The following is a 25,849-nucleotide window of genomic DNA, read 5'->3' on the forward strand; positions in this document are numbered from 1 at the left end:
AGCACTTCAATTCAATCATCACAATAGTTGCATGTTGAGTAACAAAACAAAGAGGGTAATAATAACAATAATAAAGTTTTATCTCATTTGATGAAGATAACTATATAAATTTTTTTTTATATCGTTGGACTACATCCCGTATTGTATCTTTTATATTTAAATAAATTTTATCTTATTTTATCATTATTAATCAAGTCTTTTTTAACAAAAACACAGAGTAGATGAGAGCATATTAACAATTGTATCTAACACATGGATACTTATTTTTTATAAAAATGATTGTGAGATAGTATCCAAAGCTTTTGGAAGTAAGACAAAACTCAAAAATTTCTAGTTGTTTTGGAAGAAGATAATGACTCTTTGATGTCTAGTTTGTCATGAATAATAGGAGATGAAAGTCATGAATTTCTAGAAAATAATGTTTAATATTTAACTCTCTATAAATAGACGTGCAATTCCAATTTTATCATGAACAATAATATACTTTAGTTATCCAACAAGTTTGCATCGCTTCAACATATAGTTTTTTGAAACAAAAACAAAAGTATAGCATCATTGAGAGTATTTATTGCACTCGCTGTCTCTCTTTATATTAGATCATTCTCAAGCATGATTGAGATGGAGAAATTAAATTCTTTCTTGAATCCTCCAAGCTTTTTATTGTAATCAATGAACCATGTTTAAAATAAATTGTCTCATGCATTTTGGGCATCAATCTTGAATCGCTTTAGCCCTACCTTTGAGCCGAAGGCCTTGATGTCTTCTTGCATTTGCATTTTGAACTCCTTATAAGTAAACTTCCTATACTTTGCGCTACTGATTGAACAACTATCCGTTGGAAAGCCAAAGTAACAAAGTGACACTCTCGCTTTGCTTTCGTTTACACTAACTCTGTGCTCTACGCTCATGTACTCATCATTACTAATCGCTTGCATTAAATCCCCTAGGTTAATGACAAGTGTGTTGGAGATAGGTTCAATGTTGAACCAACCATCATTTTGCCAAATCTGTAGCCCTCCAACTTCGTCTTGGTTGACAATGGACAAGATGGAGCTATCAGTGTGAGCTTCCATTGCCAAGTAATCATTTGCATTGGTGCATTTGGGATAGCGATATATTCGGAATGTGCCATCATCTTCTAACAAATAGGAAGACAGCATCGTCCTATCAAGGTTTAGATCGACCGCTATAGCATCAAATAGTGTTCGTGCAATGCGAGCCATGTGCCGACCATATTCATCCACCAAATTCCTATTCAAATGGAAATATAAATTATACAACAATCAGCGTTTACTTAAACAAATAAAGGAAAAAGATTGAAATATTTAGTTATAAGACATGAAAAGTAATAGTACTGAAGATCAAGCACTAGTTCATCTCTAACATTAATATAATTTAAAAAATTATTAATAATTGTTAGTAAGTTAATATCAATATGTTTCACAAAGTTACAATTCAACTGTATTTTTATTTAAATGCTTGAAGATTTAATATTTATTCAATAATAATTTACTAAGGATAGTACTTAAGTTTAGTGAAAATCCAAAATGTATTATACTTTATAGTTTATTATGGGTATATTTGTATTTGCAAATACCCTTCTATGTAATTCATTTCGCTTGACCCATTACTTGTCAAATATTTTTGGTCAAAAATGTTTGATAGACTTATAAGACTTGGAATCAAGGAAAATCAGCATGTTCAAATTTAAAAGCATACTAGAAATGCAATAATGATCATTTGGTATGAATCTGAAATCTTTTAGATTATCATGTATTTTTGGTCAAAAGAACTTAAGTGGTCTTATAAGGCTCAAAATCTAAAAAAAAAAATAAACAAAAATATTGAAATGAGTATTGTTGTACTTCTAGTATTCCCTTAAGTATGTTCATGCTTATTTTTTCAGACTCGAGTCTTACATGATCAGCAAAATACTTTCTGTTAAAAATGTTTGGCGATTCTAAAGGCTTTAAATTCTATTTTTAGTGTTTTTTTTATTGGTGCAATCATATCTCAAGCGCTCAAGTTTGACCATATAATTTTGATATATTCAACAAAGACTTAAAGTTAGATTCATATTGAGTTATATTATGTCAAGTGTGCAAGGATAGGTTATTTACATTCCAAGAGCAATAATTAAAGTCTGAGTGGGTTAAGTGGGTAAAGGTTAAATTGACATATGGAAGAAAAGAAAAGACCATGTGTTGAAAGAAGTTCAAATGGGTCTAGGTAGGTCAAACATTTGGCGAGATGCTGGCAAATGCGAAAGATCTAAAGGTGAGGTCAATCTCTTGAAAGATAAGGAATTCCCAATTGATTGACTTCAACTAAATACCTAGTAGATGATAAAGACCTAGAGGAAAAGTCTTTGTATGTTGAGGATGATTGAATGCCTTATATGTGATGTGTGTAGATTATGTCTATGTTTAAGCATCGTTTAGCATATTTATATTATTGTATTTCATAAGCATGATTTACATTTGCATGCACTCTTTCTATGTGATTTTGTTACTTTTACTTTTTTGATTCAGAGAACTGATCTTTGGATGTGTTTTTGGAGAAAAAACACAACATGTTGGATGTTGAAGTGAGCTTGGAGAGAAAGAAGCAAGCATGACCATGACTCACAAGCACAACCATGTCTCTTAGGGAGTCCATCTTGTGCCACTATTCGGTTGTGCCTATGAGGTACGACCGTGCCATGCTCCCAACTAGCCTCATGGTTTGGACGTGCCTATAAGGCACGATCATGCCTTGCTCACAATGAGTGCCTCGGTCCGGCCATACCTCCCATGCACGGCCATGCCTCTTCCCGGAGTAGAATTTCAAATCTTCCAAGGTGCTGTCGTGCCCTTAGGCATAACCGTGCCTTCTCCATCGAGAGTTTCATAGCATGGGCGTGCCCCCTAGGCATAGTTGTGTCACATGATTCACAGGTCATGTGGAGGTCTTATAAAAGGGGAACAAGATCCCCTTTTCAAGGGGGAAGGGTTTTCCCTTCTAAGGGAAACCCTAGGGCCACTATTCCAAGAGTTATCAACAATCTGCCCATCATAGAAGCATGGAGATCCTCCTGAAGACATCAGCAACATCTCGCTAAGCTTTTTCTTCTCCTAAATTTTTTATTTGAGTTGTAGATTGTTATTATCTATGTTTCTTAGTTATATGTCTTTTGCTAATGGAGTATATTTTTTGGATTCTAAGATGTAGGGAGTAATTGTGATGTGATGTTAAGGTATTAATAATGAATTCGGCCACTTCCTTGTTCTATGATATGTTTGTATCGTGTTCTTGTTTGATTAAATATGTGAATATATGAATGTAATGGATTATTGTGGATTTGTCACTTTGTAGAGGAGAAACTCTAGATTGTATGACCATGGTGGGGTCTGGTGATAGAGGGTATCATTTTAAGCGGACTTTCTAGAGTAATCCTTTTAAAAAAAGGTCAAATCACTGCAAGGGGATTACTAATTAGAGGTTAATTATATTTTCCTAATTTAGTGTTAGGAAGTGAATTATGCAATCTAGACTATATGATCGGGGAGCCCTCATGTGACAAGGGTTCCCTTTAATCAGACTTTCTAGTATTACGTCTTTACTTAATAGCATTGAAATTAGAGTTTAATGGATTTTTTCCAATTAATATTAGGAAAAGTCTTGTGTAATATAGACTATATGACCAGGGGGTCCTCATGTGACAGGGGGTATCTCTTTAATGGGACTTTCTATATTACCTCTTTACTTAATAGCATTAAAAGTTGTATAAACACTCCGATGCAACTTTCATGGGTTCGTATTGGTAATTTAGCTAGATTCCCTACAAGATCGTAAATATGGAGGTTAGGAGGTGAATAAAACATAGTACATCAACTAGCATTATATTGAAACCAAAATCCTAGAATCGTTTCACCCAAACTAATTTTTTTCTTTGATCATTTGCTCTCACTAGATCTCTCTCTCTCTCTCTCTTAATCTCTTGCTCTCAAGATTTAACATAACTTTCAATTGTTTAGATAACTTGTTTTGTAAATTCAACTAGTTCTTAATCAATTGTCCTTGTGGATTCGATATTTTATTACTTGACGACATAACCATGCACTTGCGGTTAGATAACAAATTTTTAGTACTGTTGTTGGGAACTCTTTTCGATTGACATTAGTTGATTTGTGATTTAGTTAATCTAGACTTCTTTCTTGCTTGTATATAAATCTGCATATTCTTTCTTTTCCTAAAATTCTACATTTACTTATTTTCTTTCACTATTGCATTTCTTTTGTTTTCTAATAATTCTGAAATTATAGATTTTCATGCCTTTTTTTTTAAATTTTTCTACAAGAGACAATGGTCGTTGATGACGATAATAGACTCTAAGGAGACTTTACTACACCCACTACTAGAATACTGATATCTAGCACCACGAGATGTCTAATTGATGTAGAAAATGAGATTTTGGTTTGGCTAGTTTATTGGACACAAGGGACATTGAAAATGATATCAAGGGTGTTGATAACAATAAGAATAAACCTCTTAAAGACTATGATGCACGAAGCTCAAATGGACTAAGATCTTACATTACACAATCTCCGACGGATGTTAATGACTTTGAATTTTACCCAGGATTGATCGCTCTGATACAAAGAAAGAACAATTTTGAGGGGCACCTTTAGATGACCCGTATCTATACCTATTCGACTTTCGTTACTATTGCAATACCATGTCCTTTGAAGGTGTTTCCACAAATTCTATTAGGCTATGGGGATTCCCTTTTCTTTGAAGAATGAAGCTAAAACTTGGTGGCATTCTCTTCCACTAGAAAGTAACACAACACGAGAAGAGATGGAGCTATGTTTTCTAAACAAGTATTTTCCACCAAGCAAAATGGCAATCTAAGGAATCAAATCATGAGTTTTGCACAAATGGAAGGGAAATCATTGTATACAGGATGGGAGAGATTTCAATGACCATTGCAAAAGTGCCATCAACATGTCTTGAAAAAGTGTCTACTCATCAACGATATAGCAAAATCAATGAATGTTTCATTGGACATAGTTGCAGGAGGTTCTTTGATAAATAAAAGTTTAAATGAAGCATACAACATAATTAATCAAGTGGCACAGAGCCTACATGACTAATCAAATGAAAATTGGATAACATCTTCCTCAAGAATCCAAGAAGTACGAGCTATGAATGCAAATATAAATGTCAAACAAGAGTTGTTGTAACTACTAAAGATTTTTAAAAACTAAATAGAGACTATCATCAAGGCACAAAATGAGGGGTTCAATTAGTTAGAAGCTAAGATAAAAAAATTGACAACACAATATGTTAGAGCTTTATTACAATTCTCAAATAAGTACCTCCCTTCCACCCAAACAAAGTCTACTGAATATTATAATGCTATCAAGTTGAGAAGTGTCAGGAATTTTGAAGAACTTCAGGAGAAATGTGGGTAGGAAATAAGGAAAGGAATAAAAGGGAATAAAAAAACTCGACTCCATCACTCCAGTAAGGGTCTATAAGCCACTGGTACCATTCACTCAATGGTTGGTCAAACCAAAGCTAGACGAACAATTTGATCCTCCTCCACATATTCAAATTGAATCTAAGGAAAAGAAATATGAATCCTACCCAATGCCTCCACTAAGGACCTATGTACCACCAGTCTCATTTCCATAAAGGTTTGGAAAGCCAAGGAAGATGAAGAATGTGGAAAATTCTATAATGATGATGTGGTTGAATGCAATTTTTTTGATGTACTTACTGAGGTTGCATTTGTTGATAGTGTTATAGATTTGTTTGATGTCGACATTGATGATCTTGCTCAGTATGAAATTTTTGATGAAGTTGTTGATACTTTTGATGTTTCCTGCTTATGGTGATGTTGTGGATGGAGATGTAGGGACTTATGATGCGAAAGCAATGCCCCAACAATCACTTCCTTTGATCACACAACCACTTATCATTATGATTGTGGTAGGAATTGAATTTATTAATAATGAAAATAGAGAGAGTTGTACAGTGGAGACAAACCTCCAAGTATCACTTTTTATAGTGGTACCATCGCTTGATCTAGAGGAAATCACATTCACTTTTTTAGAACCTCAAGGTATCTTTCGTAACTACAAGGTTAGTATCTCCTATGATATATTAGAAAATTTCATAAATATATTTGTAATTGATTTTGTTGAATGTGATATAATTTTTGATACATGCCTAGTTAAATTTGATAATATGCCAAATCTTCATTATTTCACACGCTAGTGGGGTTCTTTTAGAGGACGTGTAGGTTTTAATATGCTGTTATATTGGATGCTTCAACTGAACCATCTCCATCCTTCTGGAAGACCATTTAAGGAATTAACAAAGGGGAGATTGTACATCACGACAATTATTACGCTAGAATAGCTCTCTCCTTTAGTCGGATCATTCCATTGCCAATATGACTTCTTCTTCTAAATCTCCTTCAACTGCCAAGAACTCTGGGGAGTCCATTCCTTTTCTTTTTCTTACTTTTCTTCATTTGTGTGTTTGCCTTGTTTGTTTTGTTTTTCATTCTTGTACTTTGCTTGATCTTGTCTTAGCTTTTATATTAACTTATTCCAGGGCTAATAACATCCATGAGCTAGTTGTGGCAACCGCCATGGGTGTGGAAGGAGTGGGGAGAAAGGAAAGATAAGCTGTGCTTTTAAAAACATAGTCATACCTTTGCATTTTGAGCTAGTTGAGACTAACACAAGTAGGTCGTGCCTTTTAGATACGGTTGTGCCATTCCTATGGAGGGTAGACGAAGCCAACACGACAAGGTCATGCCTTTTTCACTCGGTCATGCCTTTCTCCAATTGTTCGACCGATCAAACCAAGGGACAACCATGCTTTTGAGGCATGACCATGCCCATTATTTCTTAGTCATGCCTTAAGGGGGAATGGCCATGAGAGAGAACCAGTAGCCAATCGTACCCAGAATGGGCAGGTTATGCCTTTTTGGCATAGTCGTGCCTCCCTTGATCTCTCTTCTACCTTTTTGCCTATCCCAATCCCTCTACTTTATTTTTTTTTGTCTAATCTTCTTTTTGTAGTATTCAAAGATGAGGAGTACGACTACCAGATGAGGGGTTACTTTGATAGATGTATAATTTAGACACTTGACATGAATCACTTGGTAACTTCGCTCACTTTAAACCTCCTCCACATTAGATTTTTTTATTTTTATTGGAGCAATGAAAGATTTAAGTCTAAGGGATATATATATATATATATATATATATATATATATATATATATATATATTGGGTTGTCAGCTAGTTTTGTCATGTTTCTTTTTGCATAATAAAATTTTTAGTTACATCATATATCATATCATTATTTGTCTATTTCTCATAGTAAGATACTAGCACGCTTATTCTAGATATTTATATTATTATGATCAAGTATACTGGTAAGCCAAGTGATCTATTTTTTCTTATCCATAGTGGCATAAAGTGAACATTATTTTAACCATAAGAGTTTGAGTGTTAGCCTAGTCTTAGGTTCTGTTCACAACATGCTTGACTATTTTTAAAAATAGTCATAATTTATAGAATTGGACTAGTACTCTTTCTTCCTAAGTAACCTCTCAACTATATTTTGGTTACTGAATAAATTTGAATCATGTCAACTCATTAGGAAAAATCTAAATCCTAAAAAAAGGCTTTGTTTAAGTGTTGCACTTTGCAAACACCTAGAAAAAAGAAGAAGAGAAGAGTATGGGGATAATAAAAAATAGTTGTCATCAGTGGAAACTAAAAAGGTATCCCTTTGAGGCCAAGTTAGGTTACTAGAGAAATAACTATTATGTTTCTCTTGACACCGAGTGTTCCTTTGAGACCTTGTGTAGACTTTAAGGGGGAAGAACTTTACAAGTGGCAGGTAAGTGTCTATCACTAGAAGCATGAGGAATACAGTTAGATGATGACTTTACTAGGCTTGGAGATTGATGGTTGGAAGGTTAGGTAATTCATTACACTGAGCATGGAGAACTTTTATTTAGGCTACACTCCAATAATTTTATATCATGCTCGTCAAAGAAATTACACGATAGGATTAGACTATTTCACTAGAAATTATGACACACTATTTACACATATAAATCTAGATTGTAGATTTTGCTCAAGGACAAGTAAAGGTTTAATTCTAGAGATGTGATGTGTATTGATTATACCTATTTAAAGCATTGATTAGCATATATCTGTTGGTGCGGGAAGCATCCGATGATCGAACCTGAGTTTTGATAATGACAAAGGATTCAAAGTTAAAGCTATTTGTGATCTAATGTGCTGAATGAGTTTGCAGGAAAAGTCCTAAGGTATCTTAGGCAAAAGTCCTAACTGCGGTTAGGCAGGTAAGAAAACCCTAGAGGGTGGCAACCCTAGGTCCTAAGGGTTGGTAACCCTAGGTGGAAAGCCTTGGCGGGTCGAGGTCGTCGGGCAAAAGTCCAATAGTTGGATACTCTAGGTGAAAAGTCCTGGTGTCATGAACAAGGTGAAAGTCTGGTTGGGTCGTGGAGCGGACATCCAGATGAAAGACCTAAAGACTCGGGTGATGGGCAAAAGTCCAATCGGTCTGTATGATCGGACTGGCAATAGGTATACTTTGCTGAGTGGAGTAGGTAAGGACGCATTCCCCGTTGAGGGAACAGTAGGCGTCGGCTCGACCTAGGTTTTCAGTCGGAAATTCGAAGTCAGAACCGGACAGTCCGGTGATTGTCAGACTTTTACATTCATTATTATGTGCTAACTTTATGTTGTAGGATATTTTTGGGACTAACATATCTTGTAGGGACAAAGGATCAAGCTTTTCCTCAGATGAACAGTACCCGAGGCGCTCTCCATGGAGTTTGGAGGCACCTCGAGTGTAAGGCAGAAGGAGCGCGTGCAGCAGAGCTGGAGGCGCTCTCCAAAGGAGCTGGAGGCGCCTCGGACAACCTTGAAGGCTCCCTCCAAGAGGTTGGAGGCGCCTTCAGGTGGATAGGCGTAGACCACTTCGTCTCTCATCCATGTAGCAGATCCGGCGGTAATGGACGCGCCCTCAATAGCCTTTATAAGGCAACCTCGACCAGCAACTTGGATGAATTACTTCTGAGCCATCTTTCTTTAGCGCACTGCTAATGAGACGATCCGAGAAAGCTGTAACGACATTCCGACGACCTGAAGCTTCAATTTTATGATTTCTTATTGTCGGTATAAATTTCTAGTACATTTAATTGTAATACTTAATTGTACTTTTTCTGAACTTATAGTGATTGCCCAAAGTAAACACTTAACGGGCATGGGCCTTGGAGTAGGAGTCGCCCAAAGCTCCGAACCAAGTAAAAATACTTGGGTCCTTCTATGTTGTGTTATTTATTATTCCGCTACTTTTACTCGTAAGTTTTCCGAATACGAAAAGTGAAAGCCACGAGCGCTATTCACCCCTCCCCTCTAGCGTGTCTCGATCCAACAATTGGTATCAAAGAGGGTTCGCTTCGATTTGGTGCAACCACCAGTCAAGCATATGTTTTTCGTGGTGATTCTTAGTTTTTCCGAGTCGATTGTAATTAGTATTCTTGCCGCCCTTCGATTATTTTTTTTTAATCAATTTTTTCTCGAAGTTGGTACATTACCACTCGAGATCACGTGTTAGTTTTCTTTTAACCCGCACTACTAATCTAGGATCAAGTCCTGGGACAAGTTTCTTTTTATTTTCCTTATGCAAGTTCTATGGCTCTTCAAGAAGGCTACAGTACAACTCGACCTTCGCTCTTCACTGGAGAAGACTTCGGATACTGGAAGGGTCGAATGGAGTTGTATCTTCAGACTCATTTTGAAGTATGGATAATCGTCAAGACTGGTCTTGAACTCCCAACTAACGGCGATGATAAGCTGATATCATGGGAGAACTGGGATGCATCTCTGATAAAGAAGGTAGAAGCAAATGTCAAAGCAACCTGTACACTTCAGTGCAGCCTAACCAAGGAGGAGCTGAACCATGTCGGCCCCTTCTTGAGCGTCAAAGAATTCTGGAAAAAACGGATTGAGCTACACGAGGGTATATTAGATACGAAGGTAAGTAAGAGGGATCTCATACTTAATAAATTATATAATATAAAGTTGCAGGAAGGTTAAACGGTGAGCCAACTGCATGCACGCATCGAAGACCTCCTCAACGGTCTCCACGAAATCGGACAAAAGGTAGAAAATAGAGACATAATAAGGTATTCACTCAATGCTTTCCCGAGGAATACCTTATGAGCATCAATGGTAGATGCTTACAAGGTATCCAAGGATCTCTCTTCAATTAAATTAGATGAATTGTTTACTGAATTTGAACTGCATGAACAAATTAACACTCGATCGACCGAGAAAGGTATTTCTTTAATTGCAGGTACAAGTAGAACCCGCGAACCAAAAGCAAGACGCAAGACCGAACCGGAGTCAGAAGAAGAACCAGACTCGGACAATGACGATGAGGAGATCACAGCTGAACTCGTCAACCTGGTAAGAAAGATCTACAAAAAGAAGAAGGGCTTCAACAAGAAAGACGTCAAGAAGGCAATCCAGTCCAAGGAGGTTCAACCAAGTCCCAAGATGAAGTTCGAAGTTGCCTACTACGGCTGCAACCAAAAAGGGCATATCAAAGCCAATTGTCCGAATCAAAAAGATGCTAAGAAGCAAAGAAAGAAGAAAGCTCTGAAGGCAACCTGGGACGAGTCCTCATCAGAAGAGTCCGATAAGGAGCTTGAACAGACGAGCTACCTTGCACTGACATCCCAAGACCAAGTCAACAAATCTGGAAGCGAGGAAAGAATCAAATCAAGATTCTTGGAACCCAGTGTAAACCGTTCCAACGTAATCTTCAAATCCTTGACTAGAGTTTTCAGGCCTGAATTCTCTTTCTCAAGCTTTTGGACTTGATTTGAGGTTTCAGTCTGAATAGGGGCAGTCAAGGATTCGGAGTTAGTCACTTCTTTAAGGGAGGTTACCTCCTTTAGAAGTGATTTGATCCCAACGTTGGACTTAGCTAATTTATGCATAAGGTAATTAACTAAGTTATACAATCGAGAAATACTTACAGTGGGGTTCGGCCCTTCGGAAACGGATACTGATCCGTAGTTTCTCTCAGACTCGGACGAATGAGGAGAAAAGAGAGCTTCTTACTTTGGGGAAGGAAGAAGATCTTGTAGGGAGAGAAGAAAGATCTAGGAGAAATGAAGGAGATCTTGAAGAGAAGAGAGAAGGGAAAATCTTGCCATCAAAGTGCGAAGAAACTTATATCTTGCTTTTGGAGGAGTAGATCTAGTAAGAGGGAAGGGAAGAGGAGCCTTTGGAAGAGATTTGGAAGAAGTGGGGCTGAAGAAAGAGGCTATTTGAAGAATACGGCTGTGCTCAAGTAAGGCACGACCATGTTTAGGGTATTAATACCCTAATTGCTACGCCACATGGACATGTCAAATGACTCGGCTTGGACATGATTCCCCTGTCACCTCCTCTCTTTCACAAACTCTCCTTCCCCTCTTGATTTGCAATTATGTCCAACATATTGAACATATTTTAAAGAAGAGATAGATCTAGTGGACGCAATGACCCCGGCAAGGATAAAGGAAAGGGGACCAACAAGGGTAAAGGGAAGTCAACCGACAAAGGGAGGATACATTCACGCGACAAAGGTAATGATGATTCATACGATATTATTTTCTGAATTGATGGGCAAAAGTCTAGATTGATAATCTACTTAGTCGTAAATTAGTTTGTTCTTGTTTACTATGGAAGTCATAGAAATTAGGGAAGATATTGAGTGAATGATTGATAACATAGGTTGGAATGACTTTATGAATCTAAATATCCCTGACTAACCCTAGAATTCCTTAGTTCGATAGAGACCCACTTCATTTCTTATAGGGATGACCTAGAGAAAATTAGTGTTTACTTATTGAATCATGATTATGAATGGTCTCTATACAACTTCAATACTTGTGTTAGTTAGCCCAATGATTGTACTCATGAGTTTGATTGTTCATTCAATAGTGATAGATTTTGGAAGGAGATTGCTTTTTCTAATGAATCCTATATGACCCATCTCGTTCAAAGGTTTCTTTACTTCAAAACCTGATTTTTCAATACCTTCACCATGTTATGAGTATACCATTTTTATAGAGGAAAGAGTGACAGTGTAGTATAGAAAGTAGAACTTTATTATTTTAGGGTAATGTTGAATGAAGTTTGTTTTGACTTAGGATTCTATTTTCTTCAAACCTTAGCGAAAGATGGTAAAGCATCTTCCAGGATCATTGTATTTAGGGGGTTAATCACACACATCATTGTCAACTTAGGATGCGAGCTATTTGGGATAGAAATTTTACACGACAGTTCCAAGATTAACTTAGACACTTATTTAGAGATGAAAATGATTTGTCGGGAAGATAAAAGATATAGCTTTATTAGGAAAAATGGGTTTCTCTCCCTCTTCCTAATCCAGACCGCACTTCAGTTAGAAACCCTGCCAATTGGATCATTAAAGATCCCATAATATATCTTGCTCCCACTCCCAAGGACCACCCTAAATCCTCCTCCCATAAACCCAAACCTCCTAGACACTCATTCGTTTATGGTGATACGAGTCGCTCGAGATTTGATTTTATTGACTTTCATGCTTCTTTGGATACTCTTCATGAGGAATATAATACTCGTCAACACATGCTGGAGGGGCATTTTACATTCACTCAAGAGCAGTTCCAAGAAATACGAGACTATTTTAGGATGACAAAGAATTTCAAGGGTAGATCTCAGAATTTGTAAATGATTATTACTATGAGCCGGAGAGAATGGAGGATTTTAGATGTTCTATTGACTTAACTAGATAGTAGGTGGCCATGCTTTTTCGGTATCATGAGCACCTTGAAAACTTGCCAAGAGTACCTAGATTCCCTCCTAGGCCACACTCTCCACCACGTGAGGATCGCCTCCTCCACCACCATATCCTTCTCCACCATTTCGCCCTCTGACATATCACCCTCCACCACCATATTAATTTTATTGGGACAATGAAATGTCCAAGTCAGGGGGGAGAGTTGTACATATGTACATATTTGTTGCTTGTTTCTCATTTCAGTTTAGTTGCATTTATTTTAGTTTGGTTACATTTTGCTTAGATATATTTAGTTACTTTCAGTTTGTGTAGTTTCATTTGTGGCATGTGTAGTGCATTAGTTATCACATTACTGCAGACTTGTTCTCATAGAAAAAACTCTAGGACACTTGTTCTAGACTTATGTTGTTGTGATTCATAGTTCTAGTATGTTTGGTGAATTACTTTTCTCTATCTTTAGTAGCATGAAGTGAACGATGCTTTTATATTGAGAAAATTTGAGTGATAACCTAGTTGTAGGGTCTCTTTTTACTTTACCTAGTTTTGATGGTAGATAACTCTGGAAATAGTCATGATTCATAGAAATTAATTAGTATATTTTCATGGTGATTTCTCAACTATATTTTGGTTACTAGATAAGGCTTGAATCATGTCAACTCATTTGGAAAAATCAATATCCCTATATTTGTATTTGTACATTTGTATTTGTGTTAGTGCTACATCTTTAAAACATCAAAAAAAAATTTATTTGAATAAGGCATATAAAAAATAGTTGTCATGAGTAGAAACTAGGAAGGTACCCCTTTGAGACTGAGTTAGGTTACTAGGGAAATAATTGATATGTTTCCCTTGATTTTAAGTACTCTTTTAAGATTTTGTATAGTTTGAGAAGGATGAACCATGCGTGTGACAGGCAAGTGCCTATTACTAAAAGCATAAGAAATACAGTTAGATTATGACTTGACTATGCTTAAAGATTGAAACTTGAAAAATTTAGGTCACTCACCACACTAAGCACAGAGAACCTCTACTTAGGTCATACTCAAATTACTTTATTATCATGCTTATTAATGAAACTATTTAATAGAGCTAGATTGATTCACTAAGGATTATGATGCAAATATCAACAAACGAGTCTAGATTACAGGTTTTTACTTGAGAACAAACAAAGGTTTAATTCTTGTGGTATGATGTCCATAGATTATATATATTATTATGCATTGTTTGAAGCATAATTATTCTTTTAGTCTGGAGATCTACTTTTTATATATTTTCATTGACAAGACACATTTTAGAGTGAAAATGGAATAAAAATAAACATTGGAGCAACTTTCAAGAAAAGAAGAAGCAAACACGGTCATGCCGCTTGGCATGACCATGTTTTATTAGTTGACATGGTCATGTCTCATAACACATGGACATGTCTCTTATGATCCAAGAATAGTTGTGCCTAAAAGTATACACAGCATAATTGTGCTCAAAGGCACTGCCATGTCTCCCTACAACCAGACCAATGCTAAGGTCGTGTCTTAGCGACATGGTGGTGCTTCAATCTAGATACTCCACGGGTAGGTCGTGCCCAAGAGGCATGGCCATGCCTCCTTTTCCAAAGTTTCCCATGACCTAGTCGTGCCCAAGAAGCATGGTCGTTCATCCTTTCTAGAGCTTCCCATGACTCGATCATGACTAAGAGGCATGGCCTACCCATGCCTGAGAGGCACGACTATGCCTCATTTCCATGGCTTACACGCCATAGCCATGCCTCGCAGGAACGGTCGTGTGGCGTGGAGGCAGGGTAGTGTCCCCCTAACTATAAAAGGAGATCTTCTTTCCATTTTGAAGGGAGGAAGTGTTTTCCCCTCTAGGGAAACCCATGAGGTCAAGAACCGCATCAGTTTTTGGTGATTTATCGATGATCCAAGGCCATTTTCAGTGATCTGTCCATCTTCCCATCAAGGATCTCCTTCTCAAAGACTTTGATCCATTCGGCTAAGCTTTATCTTCTCTCCTAGATTTGAGTTACAAAAATATATTCTTCATGTCTTTGGGTTCTATTTTCCTTATTATAGAGTAGATCTTTGAATTCTATGATATAGGAAGTAATTGTAATGTGATGTTGATTTATACACTATGGATTTGCCAATGTCCTAGTTCAATAACATGTTTATGCCTTGTTCTTATTAATTAAATGTTTGAGTATGATGAATGGTTGTTACTTATGTGTTTGATTGAATGGATGTAAAGGTTGGTCACCACATAGGAGAGATGCTCTAGATCATATGACCGAGAGGCCATTAGTGATAGAGGGTATCCCTTTAATTGGACCTTCTAGAGTATCACCTTGAAATGGAAACAAATTCTCTACAAGGGATTGTCTAATTAGAGCTTAATGGATTTGCCCCTATTGCATGTTAAGAAGTGATATGTGTAATTTAGACTGTATGATCAGAGTGCCCTCATGTGACAAGGGATCCCTTTAACTAGACTTTCTACGTTAACTCGTCCAGTTAATGGCATTGAAATACAAAAGGATAAATAGTCTGGTGTAATCATCGCAGGGTTGTATCAATATTTAGTTAGAATTCTTACAAGAGAATAAATATAGAGGATATGAGATGAACAATTCATAGTACATCAACTAGCATTACGATGAAACTAAAATCCTAGAATCGTTTCCCAATCAACTTTCCAATCTCACTTGCATCCTCCGGACCTTTTGCTCTTCTCTCTTTCCTATGCTCTCTCTATCTCTCTCTCTCTCTTTCTCACTTGTTCTAGTTCTCAAACATCTGAATTTGGATAGCCTAGATAACTTGCTTCATATACTCAGCTAGTGCTTAATCCATAGTCTCTATGGAATCAATATTTTATTACTTGACGATATAATCGTGCACTTGAAGTTGTACAACATGTAAACACTCTGGTACAACCTTCATGGGTTTGTATCGATAATTTGGCTAGAATCCCAACAAGAGTGTAAACATGGAGGTGAGAAGGTAAACAAAGCATTTGACATTAACTAGCATCATAGTGAAATCGAAATCCTAGAATCGTTTCTCCCGAACCAATTTCCCTCTTCAATCATTTGTTCTCACTCACTCTCTCTCTCTATCTCACACTCTCTCTTAATCTCTTTCTCTCAAGTTTTCACACAACTTTTGATCATTTACCTAACTTATTTTGCAAATTCAACTAGTGCTTAATTGATGTGCGTAGATTATGCAAGTTTTAGTTATTATTTATCACACGTCTATTTATATTTCTTAAACATGATCTATATTTATCACATCCTATTTTATTACTATATCATACTTTCACTCTTTTGGTTCAGAGATTTACTCTATTTGTTTTTTATTGACAAGACACTTTTTGGAGTGAAAATGAAGCAAATCGAACGTTGAAGCGAGCTTCAGTAGCACACACGACCATGCCTCATAGGCACACGACCGTATTTTTCTTGCAACCAAGTTTACGCTAGGGTCGTGCCTATTAAGCATGGCCTCTCTATTCTAGAGACGGTAATGCCAGAGACATGTCTAAAAGCACAGTCCTATCCTTCACCAGTGGCCATTAAACTTCGGCCGTGCCTTACAGGCACGGTCGTGTCCTTTAGTAGAAGAGGCAACCATGCAATGGTTGTACCATTTTTCCATGGTAGTGCCCTATTTTCCAAACGAATTATGCTATGGTCATGCCCATGTGGCACATCCATGCGGCGAGAAAGCAGCGGTCATGTGCTCTTGCTATAAAAGGGGGATTATATCCCCATTTGAAAGGGAGAGGGGTTGCCCTCTCTAGGGAAACCCATGAGGTCCAAATCTACAACAAATTTCGATGATTCATCGATGATTTGAGGCTGATTTTAGTGATCCGTCCATCATCCTAGAAAGGATTTCCTTTTCAAAGACTATGATTCATCGAGTTAAGCTTTCTCTTCTCTTTTCTCTTAAATTTGAGTTGTAGATTGTTTTATTTGATGTCTTTGAGTTCTATTTCTCTTGCTATGGATTAGTCCTCTAAATTTTAAGATGTAGGGAGTAATTATAATGTGATGTTGATGTATACAATATGGATTTGTCAATTTTTTGTTTCAATAACATGCTTATATCTTGTTCTTGTTTGATTGAATATGTGTGCGAAGAATGATTAATAGATAGTGTGTTTAATTGAATGGATATAAAGGATTGGTCATCATATAGGGGAAATGCTTTAGATCACTTGACCAGGAGACCCTTAGTGATAGATAGTATCCCTTTAACTGGACCTTCTAGACTATTGCCTTGAAATGGAGACAATTCTCTACAAAGGGTTATCTAATTAGATTTTAATGGGTTTGTTTCCCAATTCCATGTTAGAAAGTGGCTTGTATAATTTAAACTATATGACCGAGGGCTCTCTTGTGATAAGGAGTATCTCTTTAATCAAACTTTCTACATTATCTCTTCTACTTAATAACATTGAAATCTGATGAGATAAACACTCTGGTTCAAATGACATGGGGTTGTATCGGTATTTAGTTAAAATCCCTACAAGAGCATAAACATAGAAGGTAGGAGATGAACAATTCATAGTACATCAACTAGCATTATAATGGAACCGAAATCTTAAAATTGTTCCCCAACCAATTTTCACAACTCACTTGCATCTTCTGGACCTCTTGCTCTCCTACTCTCTCTCTTCCTCACACACACACACACACACACACACACTCTCTCTCTCTCCATCTCTCTCTCTCTCGAGTTCTAGTTCTCAAACGTTCACATCTTGATAGTCTAGATAACTTGTTTCACAGACTCAGCAAGTGCTTAGTCAACAATCTCTGTGGGATCGATATTTTATTACTTGATAACTTAACCGTGCACTTATGGTGAGACAACAAGTGTTTGATCTCACTGGATATCTCTCACTCACTCACTCTCTTAATCTCTTTCTCTCAAGCTTTCACACAACTTTCAATCATTTAGATAACTTATTTAGTAAATTCAACTAGTGCTTGATCAACAATCCCTGTACATTAGATATTTTATTACTTGATGACATAACTGTGCACTCGTATTTAGCCAACAATATGCAAGAAATATAAAAGGTAATCTTTAGACTTATGAGTTGGAAGAGAGAGTAATCCATATTTTAGACATGACTAATTTTCTTTCTTAGGTGAAGATTGTTGGATAATCTTGCTATTGGAGATGAGGGGAAATTACTGAATTGAAATCAAAATTCAACCTTAACTTATCTGTTGAGTGGCTTGAGCGAATAATCATAAGCTACCAAGCAAGGAGGGATGAGCTGCTTGGATGGTTGTTGAGTTGCTTGTAAGACTAAGCTTTCCTTATATGGCCGAGTCCGAGTCATCAAGTTCGAGTCCTGAGTCTGAGTCATTGATTCTGAGTCACTCGAGTCCAACTCAATGAGTGATGAGTCCGTTGAATGTGAGTTGAGGAACCTAAGTGCCGCATTGGTTAAGTGTTGAGTTGCCAAGTCTGAGTCGGTCGGCTACTCCTGAGTGGAAGCCGAATCTCTAAGTCAGTAGAGTGCCAAGACGTTGAGTTAACCAATTGTCAAGATTCCAAGTCAACAGAGTGCTTGGATACTACAACAGACCGTGATCATTACTAAGCATTGGTCGATCACGGCTAACTAAGAAAGTATATGATTGCTATCGCGGGTAAAATGCTGAGCAAAATTGGATGACAGAATAAAAAATGAGGGGAGCAAAGTGGATGGAGATTTCTTTCACTATTGCTTTCGGTCTCCTTTCAAGGGCATGGACAGTCTCCTTATATAGGAGCTTCATACCTTGGCTACAGTAAATGACCGAATAAAAGTATTTTATTGCCATTACACGTTGAGCTAGAAACATTAGTTGTCAACCACTAATGGTAGACTATTTCTCTCATCGATTATGGATTCTCAATTAATCAGCGGTTAATTCATCCATTACACATCAACAGCAAGAAAAAGAATTATCCATGTGGTAAAATATTAATTGTTCCACTTGGGTAAAGTTTGCCTCGACCAGTCCTGCATTCGACACATGCAAGTCAGGCTCATATATGAGTCAACTTAAATCAGTGCAATCTGAGTCCTGGATTTGCACCCCCTGTGGGACCATGTATGAGAGAGTCTCTCCTCATGTATTTGTTCACAACATTAATGCTTGTGAATCAATATAAAACACACTAATATGCCTTGAAACTCTCCGTATAAAACTATTCACAATGGAGTCTCTTTCTGCTCCACCTCTTTTTCATTCACAAATATCCAACAATCCCCCTCTTGAATCAGTGCAATCTGAGTCCTGGATTTGCACCCCCTACGGGACCATGCTGTTAGTATTAGCCCTAGTACCAATTATGAGATGATTGTAAAGGGCACATTTTATATCATATATCACTATAAATAAAAGACAAAGATTTTGGTTATTATATTTATTTCAGTTCAGTACCAATTGAATAAGTATAATAATGTCCTTGGGTAGTAGGTTCTTATCTACAGTATATCAATTGGTCGAATTGATAGTGAGATATTGTAGAGAACACTACTCTTAACTATTCCTAGTCGAGTATTAATATACAAGGATAATATTAATGCATTAAGACTAGCATGTAGGTCAACGGATGACTTGATCTCACAAGTCATGGATATGAGATATCTGGTTGACACATGGGTATATATTAGAAAATATATGCTGAATGACCCGCCATGAGAATGTTTCATGGATCGTTGCATGAGTGTCATAAACATTCTCATGTGACTATTTGTATGAATAATCCTTAGACCTGAAGTCACTACGGTTCCCTACATAAGGAGTTGTATACTTTGGTATCATTAAACGTCACCCGTAACAGGGTGGACTATAAAGTCGGTCACTGGGTATGGAATGAATTATGCAGAGGGATGTGAGTGATGTAGATGGGATCTATCCCTTTCATATGACGGAAGCGATATTTGTAGGCCCCTTGATTAGTAGGACACAAGAAAGCATGACCATACGTAAATGAGTCAATATGAGATATTAAGCTTATTTGATAAGTGTGTCTACTTGGAGATCAAGAAATACAAAGATTGATAAGAGGATGACATGGTCTATGCCTCATTGATCAATCTAGATATCAAGGATAGAGGGAGCAAGTCATACATGATGATAGCCACGGACAGGTTAGGTCGGATCTCGACTTTCTCGTCACTTGGGTAGTAATGATGCCTTGCTAGATTCCACTCATTGTTTATGTATCGTAAATGTTGATTTGGGTACATTGCCAACGTTACGAGAACCTATAGGGTCACACACAAAGAATAAGTTGATATGGAGATGGGATCATGTGATGAATAATTGGATTAAGTGTAATCCAAATTTGACTCATTGAGTTAGACTCAAAGGGATCCAATTGTAGGATTGAGTTCAATTGCATAGGAATCAATGGGTTAGACTCATTGGGTGAACTTGAGTTCACAAAGGAAGTTGAATGGCCAAAATTCAACCATTGGATTGAATGGTTGATTTTGAGCCATTGGATTAGAAGATGAAAGGGTGGAGACTTTTGGTATGCCATGGGATGGTTATATAAATCATTTTGGAAGTGATTTTCATTAAATGTGAATGTGAAGAGACCCTTGGCATTCTTCTTCTTCCTTCTTCCTCCTCTTGGCCGAAATCACCATTGAGGTTGCTAGCACAACCTTGTGATTTCTTCTCCATCTTGTTTTGTTCGTGTGGATACCGTAGAGGCACGGATGCTTGAACACGCTGAGATCTGCAACTAAAAAAAGGTTGTTATCAGGATTGCGAAGGGCACGCAACAAAGGTATAATTCTATCATGTAGCTTAGTATAGATTATGAATAGAAAATGTTTCTTCTCTTTGCATGGATCTGCTGAATAAGAGGATCTATTAATTTTTCCACTGTGTTTCCGTGTCTTTGGCGCGCTAGATCCCAACAGTGGTATCAGAGCCACTTGCGAAGGGCTATGCTAAGTATTAGAATTTTTATATATGATATAAAAATTGCATGATAGGGTTTGCTGTGATTTGCAAAATCTTATGAGTTTCAGCCACACAAGACTCTGGGCCAGATTTTGTGTCTCGGCCAAATCTTGAGTCTTGACCCAAATGGATGTTTTGTTGGGAATAAAACGTATTTGGTGTGTGACCAACAAGGTCTCGGCTAGAGATGTTTTGTTTAGAACGAAACATAGTTGGTATTATGGGTAGTAGGGTCTCGGGTAAGGCAGCAACTCATAAACGAGTAGCATTGCGGCTCATAATTTATTTGTTGAAATCTTAGTAAATTTATTTCATAAGAATATTGTAAATAGATATGACATGGTGCATGGTTATGACTCTTTAACCCCAATGTGATTGGATGTGTGTAATGTTGTAATTCATAATATGGTCTGCGTGTCGTGCCTTCATCCCTTTTATTCTTGTTATAATTAGATTACACTCAAATGTAATTCAAGTTTCTTTAGATTTTGTAATGTACAAAATTAGAAAGAGTTAGTCTTCTGGAAGACGAGTGAAAAGGAAGGAAGGACAACAATACACGACAACCAAGGAAGCGCTTGGAGAAGCGGCTTAGACCTAGGTTGACTTATCGCTCTTCTCATTGGCTTGAGAGGATCGTAGTTTATAGGGACCATAACCATGTCACGTTTAAACTTGTGTATATGTTGATATATGCCATGATATGCCATGATGTATGTGATGCATGTGTAGCTATCGTAATTAGGTCATTTACATATGCCTACCAAAGTTTGGTACTCACTACTACCTCGATCATCTGTAGTTAAGCTTGTCAAAGCAAAGTGGCTCATTTTATCTTGGTAGAGTGCGACTGGACAATTGTGATGTCCGACTATTGACCTTTGGGTATGACTTAATTAAGTTACCTACATTGGATTGAGAACTTAAAGGCATATCCCATAAGATGTAAATCATATTATACTAGTCTTGGGTGATTAGCCAAAGCTAACTCAAGATGAATTATAATATGGATTTCATAAGATGGGAAAATGAACAAACAGTGTTGTTCACCTAAGGATACAAGAGTTACATAGGATGTAATTGGTAAACGTTGTCTACCTAAGTTGTACTAAGTCTTGAGTGATTAGCCAAAGCTAACTCAAGATAAGGTATAATGTGGATCTTGTCCAATTGGTACACGTTGCCTACCTAATTTATACAAGTCTTGGACGATTAGCCAAAGCTAACTCAAGATGAGGTATAATATGGATCTTGTCTCACTTGAATGTCTTTGCTTTTGGGTTTAGAGCTAGTAGTGACTTGCTTCTATCAAGCTTTAGAATTCAGTGGGAGAATCATTTAATTAAAGGCTTAATTAAATGATTGATATATGATACTAAGTTCTGCATTATTTTGTTATAGATTACCATGTTGTCAAGTACATCGAATACCCTTTCTCTGCGATCTGTCCTTGATAAGGACAAGATCAATGGAGCTAATTTCCTAGACTGGTATAGAAACTTGAGGATAATTCTTAAGCAAGAACGGAAAATGTACGTCCTAGAGCAGCCTATTCCTGAAGCACCCCTTGCTACTGCCACTAGAGCTGATAGGGATGCTTACAAGAAGCATCAAGATGATGCATTAGATGTGTCATGCCTAATGCTCGCCACCATGAACCATGAGCTTTAGAAGCAACATGAGAACATGGATTCTTATGATATGGTTGAACATCTTAGACAACTGTATCAAGGACAAGCAAGCATGAAAGATTTGAGATCTCAAAAGCACTGTTTCAAAGCAGAATGCAAGAAGGAAGTCATGTTGGGCCATATGTGGTCAAAATGATTGGGTATGTGGAGAATCTACAAAGGTTGGGATTTCCACTAGGCCATGAATTGACCACTGATCTTATCTTACAGTCGTTGCCCGATAGTTATAGTCAATTCATCATGAACTATAATATGAATGAAATTGAGAAACCACTGCCTGAAATGTTGAGCATGTTGAGAACTGTTGAACTAAACCTTAAGAAGGCAAAGCCTGGTTCCATTTTGATGGTGTTTAAAGGCAAAGGCAAGTGGAAGCCTAAAGGTAAGGGTAAGACCCAAGCTAAAGGTAAGGGCAAGGCTCATGCACTGAAACCCAAAGGTGGGGTTGCTAAGGAAGGAACCTGCTTCCAATGTGGTGAGATCAGCCACTGGAAGAGGAACTGCAGGGTGTACCTAGAGGAATTGAAAAAGGAAGAGAAGTAGACTTTTGCCTCAGGTATATATGTTATAGAAGTTTATCTATCTATTTCTTCTTCATGGGTATTAGATATCGGATGTGCATCTCACATTTGTACTAATATGTAGGCGCTGAGAAATAGTAGATTATTGACAAAGGGTGAAGTGGACCTACGAGTAGGCAATGGTGCAAGAGTTGCTGTTGTCGCTGTAGGAACCTATTCCTTATCTTTTCCCATTGGACTTGTTTTAGAACTGGAAGAGTGTTGTTATGTGCTTGCTTTAACCAAAAACATAATCTCTGTTTCTTGTTTATACAAGAAGGAGTTCTCATTTATAATAAAGGACAAATGTTGTTCTATTTATTTAAATGGTATGTTTTATTGTAGTGCATCTCTGATAAATGGACTCTATGTTGTAGACTTTGAAAACCCAATCTATAACATAAATATCAAATGGTTCAAGTCTAATGATTTGAACCAAACATATCTTTGGCATTGTCGCTTAGGTCACATAAATGAGAGTTGCATATCCTAACTCCATAAGGATGGACTGTTGGACTCATTTGATTTTGAATCATATGAGTTATGTGAATCTTGTCTTCGAGGCAAGATGACAAAGACTCCATTTAGTGGACATGGCGAAAGGGCTAATGATCTGTTAGAACCCATACATACTGATGTATGTGGCCCTTTCAGAATAGCAGCTAGAGGACGCTATAATTACTTCATTAGCTTCACTGATGATTTCAGTAGATATGACTATGTATATCTGATGTGGCACAAGTTAGAATCCTTTGAAAAGTTCAAAGAATTCAAGAATGAAGTACAAAACCAACTTGGTAAGAGTATTAAGATGCTTCGATAGGATCGAGGTGGGGAATACCTTAGCCAAGAGTTTCATGACCATCTCGTTGAGTGTGGGATCATATCTCAACTCACTCCACCTGGAACACCACAATGGAATGGTGTATCAGAAAGAAGGAACCACACTTTATTAGATATGGTACGATCGATGATGAGTCATACAGATCTTCCTACTTCCTTCTGGGGACATGCTCTAGAGACAAACGCTTTCACACTTAACCGAGTTCCATCCAAGGCCGTCATAAAGGCACCATATATGACATGGACAGGGAAGAGCCCCAATATGTCTTTTATGAAGATTTGGGGTTGTGAGACTTATGTTCGACGACAAGTCTCAGATAAATTAGGTCTCAGATCAAATAAGTGCTACTTTGTTGGATATCCCAAGGAAACAAAGGGATATTACTTCTATAATCCCGCACATGGCAAGGTGTCTGTTGCCAGGACTGGTGTATTTCTAGAAATGGAATTGATTTCTAGAAAAACTAGTGGGAGTGAAGTCGATCTTGAAGAAGTTCAAGATACTAGCACTGATACCTTGATGGAAATTAAACAGGTATCACAAGATGTTATGGATCGGGATCTTATTATACCACAAGAAGTTGTGGAACACCAACCTGTTCAAGTAGCACATGCTCTACACATATCTGATAGGATTCGTCGTCAACCTGAGAGATATTCTTTTCTCTTATCTGACCATGGTGATGTAGAGCTTATTGGTCTTGGTGAGCCTACATCTTATCAGGAAGCTGTACAGGGCCCAGATTCTGAGAAATGGCTAGAGGTTATGAGATCCGAGATGGAATCCATGTACACTAACCAAGTATGGACTTTGGTTGATCCACCTGAAGGGATCAACCCCACTGGGTGTAAGTGGGTCTTCAAGGTGAAGACTAACATGGATGGAAATATGCATACCTATAAAGGTAGATTGGTGGCTAAAGGATTCAAGTAGATTCACGGTATAGACTATGATGAAACCTTTTCACCTGTTGCGATGCTTAAGTCTATTCGGATCATACTTGCTATTGCTGCTTACTATAATTATGAGATATGACAAATAGATGTCAAAACCGCATTTCTTAACAGAAATCTACTCGAGGATGTGTACATAACACAACCGAAGGGTTTTGTAGATCCAGAGCATGCTGGAAAGGTTTGTAAGTTGCAAAGATCCATTTATGGATTGAAGTAAGCTTCTAGAAGCTGGAATCTTCGATTCGATGATGCAATCAAAATGTTTGGTATCATTAAGAATGAAGATGAACCTTGTGTCCACAAGAAGGTTAGTGGAAGCACAGTCATCTTTCTCATATTGTATGTAGATGACATACTACTCATTGGAAATGATATCCCTACTCTTCAGTCAGTGAAGACTTGGCTTGGGAATTGTTTTTCAATGAAAGACTTGGGTGAAGTAGCCTATATTTTAGGTCTTAAGATCTATAGAGATAGATCTAAAAGATTGCTTAGCCTAAGCCAGAGTACGTACATTGACAAGGTGCTTAAACGTTTTGCTATGGAGAATTCCAAGAAGGCATTCCTACCTATGTCACATGGTGTGAGTCTTTCGAAGACTCAATGTCCTTCGCATGGATCAGATTCCTTATGCATCTGCTATAGGGTCTATTATGTATGTCATGCTTTGTACTCGCCCAGATGTCTCGTATGCGTTAAGCATGACGAGCAGATACAAGTTAGATCCAGGTGAAGGTCACTGGACAGCAGTCAAGAATATTCTTAAGTACTTGAGAAGGACTCAAGGTTATTTCTTGATATTTGGAGGTGATGAAGAGCTTGCTGTAAGGGTTACAGCTATTGTTATAAAGGGTTACAGTGGTGCAAGCTTCCAAATTGATAAGGACGATTCTAGATCGTAGTTAGGGCATGTATTGTACTTAAATGGT

At 37.4% G+C, this 25,849-nt stretch overlaps 1 protein-coding gene across 1 annotated transcript in view; it reads right to left on the reverse strand.

Moving 5' to 3' along the window:
• Window positions 1-444: 444 nt before the first annotated feature.
• LOC122041129 (gibberellin 2-beta-dioxygenase 8-like) overlaps window positions 445-25,849 on the reverse strand; it is a 133,927-nt gene continuing 108,522 nt past the window's right edge. The window contains exon 2 of the mRNA XM_042600727.1: window positions 445-1,251. Coding sequence (XP_042456661.1) covers window positions 696-1,251 — 556 coding nt within the window. The 3' untranslated portion in view covers window positions 445-695. The remainder of the gene's footprint in view (window positions 1,252-25,849) is intronic.

This window comes from Zingiber officinale, chromosome 2A, assembly GCF_018446385.1.
Source record: "Zingiber officinale cultivar Zhangliang chromosome 2A, Zo_v1.1, whole genome shotgun sequence".
In the NCBI taxonomy this organism is placed as follows: domain Eukaryota; kingdom Viridiplantae; phylum Streptophyta; class Magnoliopsida; order Zingiberales; family Zingiberaceae; genus Zingiber; species Zingiber officinale.